At 36.0% G+C, this 5989-nt stretch overlaps 1 protein-coding gene across 1 annotated transcript; it reads right to left on the reverse strand.

The window, feature by feature from the left end:
• Positions 1 to 674: 674 nt before the first annotated feature.
• On the reverse strand, positions 675 to 3650 carry LOC144641777 (uncharacterized). The gene is made up of 5 exons (XM_078500802.1): positions 3636 to 3650; positions 2977 to 3041; positions 1702 to 2068; positions 1166 to 1232; positions 675 to 852 (listed from the first exon to the last, which is right to left on the reverse strand). Exons 2-4 carry the CDS (start codon positions 3001 to 3003, stop codon positions 1174 to 1176), a joined length of 453 nt encoding a protein of 150 aa, XP_078356928.1. The 5' UTR covers positions 3004 to 3041; positions 3636 to 3650; the 3' UTR covers positions 675 to 852; positions 1166 to 1173.
• Positions 3651 to 5989: the final 2339 nt, after the last annotated feature.

Genomic DNA, 5989 nt, shown 5'->3' on the forward strand with positions numbered 1-5989 from the left:
ACTAGGAAGATCCAATCAGGGAAAATATGTTTCCCTGTATGATTAAAATGAACTTCAAAAGAGCATGCAATAGTTTACTTAAGTAGCCAGCGCATCGAAGGCGCATGACTTGTTTGCACTGTACCGATTTAGATGTTAAAGTTGAATTATAGTTCTTCTTGTATTTCCGAATGTTTTTTCTTTCTTTTAATCCTTGTCTGTTTCTTTGCGAACCGATAAGATTTAGAAACTGTCATTTTTTTTTTTTTTTTGCTAGGTGAATTATATTTCCATCCGAGTAGACCTCGAAAGAGAAATGGGTTTATTGCTTGATTATTTGCTGTTCATTTTTGTCATAGTTTTTGCTGGTAAAGATGGTAATTTTCAAACAACATGGGTCCGTATTGGGGACCACGGTTACTTTGGTCGAGCTCTTGCACTATACGCTTTTTGGAATTGCATTGCAATAGGTCGGTTGACATGTTTTTATAGGAAAGCCCTTTTTCTTTTTGCTCTTCAAGGAACGCTAGAAAGAAATGCAGACATAAATGCCAACGCACGGTATACTTAAGGGCAGAGGAGGATGAAGAGATAATGTATTAGAGGAGGAAAAGCGGTCAAAGAATGGAAACTAAAGGGTATAAAGAACGACGAGAAATATTAAGAAAAATAACCCAACATACTAGTACTTATTTTAGGTTGTTTGTTTTAATTCACTTCATCGTATTAATTCACATTTATGCATGGATAAATCCGTCACAGACGTTTTTTGGGAGCATCTGTTATTTTCAAACTAAGACCTTGAGTCATCTACGTATAATATTTAGCTTTTTTGTTCTCCGGCTCTGTCCAGATCAATGTAGCATCTGCGGCCTTAAAGAAATTGAAAAAATGGAATGTTACGCGAGTAAATTGATTAGGTTCGGATTAAAATCTATAAAATTATCTATAAATCATCATCATCATCATCATCATCATCATCATCATCATCATCATCAGCGGCAGCAGCAGCACCACCACCACCACCATCATTGTTATCATCATTATTTATCGTTTATTTATTAACTGAAATACAATCGGTTATAGGGCTAGTTTACTCTTCTATATTATTTATTATTATGTTCGGCAACAGAGTGTGTTACTAGTTTTAGGTAAATGTCATTATTTGCCTGCGTGTTATACTCACCTGTTATTTTACATGTGACTGGATAACAGCTTGGCCAGCTTCGCTTTGCTGCTTTTCACCTTATTACCTTAACATTAATTAATAACAATCAAATGAGCATCAAACAAAAACTAAAACAAAGACTCATAATAAAAAAGACCGTAAAAAACGCGATCCATTAATTGAACTTCCCTGTAGCACTCTCCCAAAGTTTAAATCTGTTCACATAATAATCTTAAGTTTGTTTTTTGTTTTGGTTTACTGTTTACTGATTACTGTTGGTCATATTGTAAGTTTGATTTGCCTTGGAGAAGGCCTAAAGGTTGCACTCTTCCACTTGAATAATTGCGGCGTTAAAAACTAAAGTTAAATAAATATCGAGCATTAAGCGGATGTCATGAAAAAAATATTCATCTCAATAGAGGATTGCAGTACACACAAAAATACCATGACACAGTTATAATATAGAATATGACTACCAGAAAGGATTATTTTCTTTCTTTTATCTACCACCAACATTGTAAAATATTCAGCTATCAGCCATCCTATCTTCTTACCTGCCACGTGGTGGTGGTTTTTGAAGTATTTGGCCTCGTCATTAGATGGAGCATTGCAACCATCGCCTTCACAACAAGTGTTATGACAGTCTAAAAAACTCAGATCCCATTGGGCCATAACAGTTCCTAACTGGTTACAAGGGCTTTGGTCACAATCAGTGGCCGATCTTGCGCAGTTCCTCTGATTAACATTGTGGGTGTCGCCGTCTGTTTTGTAGGTCATGATAGCGCATCTGTCGGCGTCTGAATCGCATTCCACTGTTTCATCTCTTCCATAACACTCTGTGCCATCACAAAGTTGCCGGTAGCACTTTATGCTCAAAGCGGGTTGAATGACAGCGAGTAAGCCGCACAGAAGCCAGACGAACTGTAAGGAGCAACGGCAAGGAGAATCAGAATAGCAGTAAAAAGCGAATTCAAGCAATCTTTAAAGAATGGGGACCTTCTGAGATCTTTTTAGACAGAACGTTTTTTTTATTTTTTACTTTCTGGGATTGTTACTGTTAAGCGAAGTCTGAGACAATTTACCAAATTAACACGCGAAGCAATTCGTTGAAGATTAAACGGATGTGTGATAATCGAACAACACATACTTAATTGCTTGAAAAAAACCTTCAATTTCAATCTGAATTATGTTAAAAACAAATAACTTCATCGCTGTATTTAGAAACATTACTTTCAATGGAGCTTTTTTAAAAATATCTACTTGAAAATGTGGTACCATTTTGTGTTTTGCAAAGGCTATTATCTGAACTTAATTAATAGTAAGTAAATAGAGGAAGACGCACAGCAAGAAAAAAACATCCTTCGGTGGGACGCGTACCCACAAAATGCTATGGACAGATGACCAACTTACTTACTCTCCTTCATCTGTTGGAAAGTTCGTTTAAATATCGACTACATTTTTCTGTGCTCTAAACTTTTAAAGACCACAGTTATGACGTGATGAAATGTTCAAAACTCAATTGAGCCCACAAGCCACAGGTGAGTGGTTTCATCGCAAAGGATTTTTTGGGCGATATTTTAATCAGGGTAAAGATCATGGAAAAATGCGGTTGATTTTTTGCCGTAACAAAAGACAAAAAAACCTCACCGGCAAAATAGGGAAACTCAGTGCAAAAATTGCATGCTCGATTGACAGCTTGTGAGATCACTTGACGTGTGAGTCAGAAATTAATTTAGCCCTTAATATCTTAATTTCAAAATTACACTTATACAGTTTAAAAACAAAAGTGACAAGAGGTCAACAAATCCAGGTATAACAAACTTACTTACCTTGAAAAGTGGGACGTTTAGAGTCATTTTAAAACGTCGGGTTGTACTTGTTTCTCGTGAAAACACTGTAAGTAAGAGTAGGGATGTGTGCAATATATTCAAACAGGAACATAAGACTCTTATGATATCAAAGGACCAATAGAGCAAAAAAAAACTAGATACAAAAAGTAAAAAAAAGTAAGTCTTGATTGCCAAATTGATATCGCCGATATCACGTAAAAATTGAATTGAAGGAATCGCTGTAAGACTTTTTAGAAGTATTTAATAAATGAAACGGAAAAACGCTTCCTTTCTCCATGAGGTTATTTGTTACATTTTCGTGGATGCCTCGTCGATATTAGCGAAACTTTTATATCAATGTCTTAGCTCCAACACCTTAACCTTTACAATGTTCTCTCCTGTGACTTAAATCCCCGCATTACTGTTTTAAAACAATATTGAACAAAGTGTCTTCGTGTACTTGGAGAAATGTTCTACGTTCGAATTCCCTACCTTAATTTCTCGCAAAGTCAAGTTTGATGAATAAATAAGTTTGCCTTATTTTACAGTAAATAAATAAGAACTGTGTTAGTCTGTCAAACTCCTCATTCGAAATCATATCTATGAGTCATTTACGTCAGAAACAAAGATAGACTATATGGAACAAATTAAATACTAACCTTCTTTAGAACGGATCCGACAAGATCAACGGAAAGAATGAATATAAATGCATTGCCTTGTCGATATTTATTGGCATATTTCGCCACTGGCACCTCTAGGCACATAAAATATTCAAAGAATAAAAGCTAAAAGCTTGCATGGTACACCTTTAGGTATCAGGTGTCCCTTTTTATGTCTTAAGGCTAACTTAAAAAAAATATATTATGTTTTGGTCTAGATCTGTCTGTGAAACGTGTAGTTAGTTATACTTACATTTTAAGATATTTAAATTGCACCTTAAAGAACGAAACGAAAGGAGATTGACGGAAAAATACATTGAAATACATTATCCTGCGCGGTGACCGCGATTATTACTACATTCCCCCATCGTCACGTCAGACTCTTGAGAGACGAAACCCTCAAGCGATAAGTGTTTTATCAGCCTTCAGGAGCCCTTTACGTCTCAAGCTAACTAAAGATATATTTTGGTTTGATTCAGATTTATTAGTAAAATGATTTTATTAGTGTCGTTTAGAAAAAAAATAAATTCCTGTGATGAAAAGACAACTCCAGTACCAAAAGCATGCATGTTTCTTTATTCATGGCGCACATCGGATGTTTTAGTTAAAATCTCGGCACTAGCGGCTGAAGGGCTGAAGGGCTGAAGGGCTGAAGGGCTGAAGGGCTGAAGGGCTGAAGGGCTGAAGGGCTGAAGGGCTTAAGTGATGTGAAATCATAATAACTTCAATGACTGAATAGATTATATTCCCTGCCTTAACTAGAAATACCATCTGACAAAATATTTGTGAATTTTGTTCTTTGGTGGCTGAGAGGAACGGGTGCAATTCCAACTGTCTGACGAACGTGAAAAAATTGTAAATACCAATATTGTCACGTCCCAGCAGTAAACTGAACCTTTAAGCATCAACAAGTAGACTGTTGTAAAGCTTTTAACAAACAAATTGAAAACCCTAAAGGTATCAAATGTCAAAGATCTGTCGAGGGTGAACAAAGACTTGTTTATTCATCTAGATGTGAAAAATTCTAAAGCCGATTTGTAAGTATTTCAAGTACTTTGATATATACCGCCAACCAAATTAAACCGATCCGACCACAGTAATTCATTCGCCTTTTAAGGAAATCACGATTGCATGTTTTCGAGATAATTGTAATTAAATTTGACAAGGTTTTTTAGCATTTCATTCTCTCAATTTCATCCTTATTCGCAGAGTAAATGCAATATGTTAAGCTTATTTAAGAATTCAGGAGTAGTTTTCCTTTGTCATGACATTTAAAGACAGCGTATGTAATAAGAGCCATATCCCCTAGTTTTAAATCAAGTATCCGCGCTTGGAACTAGTTTACCGAAACGTCACTCTGCGTGGAGAGTGGCTTTACCCACTTCCATTATGAGAACAACAAACAAAAAATGCTTATATTTCCTGTCCTTCTGAGACAGTTTAGCCTTTTCTCAAGATGTAAAACATGGCCTTTCGTGTTTCAAGCGTTAATCTGTCGTGAGCGAAATAAAATACACTTCATTTGAAAGCGTTTCTTTCATATCGAGCTGCATATTTGTGCTTTAGCCTGTTTCCGATTACTTCTTGCTAGACGTTTATTTTCTTTGATTAGAGAGGGTCCAACATAAAAACAAATTTTCGTACATTTTTTGCCTGGCGTTATGCGTTGCACGGCCTTGCATTTTCAGCATGTATTTGCGAAGCTAACGTTCTCGTAGACCAAGAAGACCATCCCAAGTTTTCGTATAAATGTCATAGATTACTAAGTTCCATGAGTAACCACTAGCGCTATAAAATATCTGACAATGTAGATTACTCAGTTTTTCAACCTGGAAGGAAGGGAACGTTTGTTTTTTAACAGATAGTTCACTGGGTTTTAGAGTACTATATCAATCGGTAGCAGGCAATTAACATTCCTTCTATATATAGAAAAATTACAATATAACTACAAACAAATTATCCTCATCCTTTGAGATGACTGTTCAACTTTGACTTAAGAATGTGGATCTGAAAGAAGTTGTCAGAGAAGAATTACCTAATTCCGACATTGAGTTTAAGCCTTGAAGCGATAACCGGTACTTGTTTAAAAGCTCTTAACTCGGTGCATGACAATTCGACCTTGGGTAGCAGGTGCCTAAAGATTGAGAAAGGTTGTCTTTTGGCCCAACCTGAGCTTTAAAACAATATACACGATTCTTTTCGTAAATACCATCAAAGACCATGAATCTGCCAATCAATCGGTTTGGAAATGTACTACCCGCAATGATTTCTGAATTGCTGTACTGATAAAAGCTGGTTTTGGTTTTCAAGTCTATTGTACTAGTATAACTATACTAGTATAAGAGAATGAGACT

The sequence above is a fragment of the Oculina patagonica genome, chromosome 2, assembly GCF_052425735.1.
Source record: "Oculina patagonica isolate OP01 chromosome 2, crgOcupat, whole genome shotgun sequence".
NCBI lineage: Eukaryota > Metazoa > Cnidaria > Anthozoa > Scleractinia > Oculinidae > Oculina > Oculina patagonica.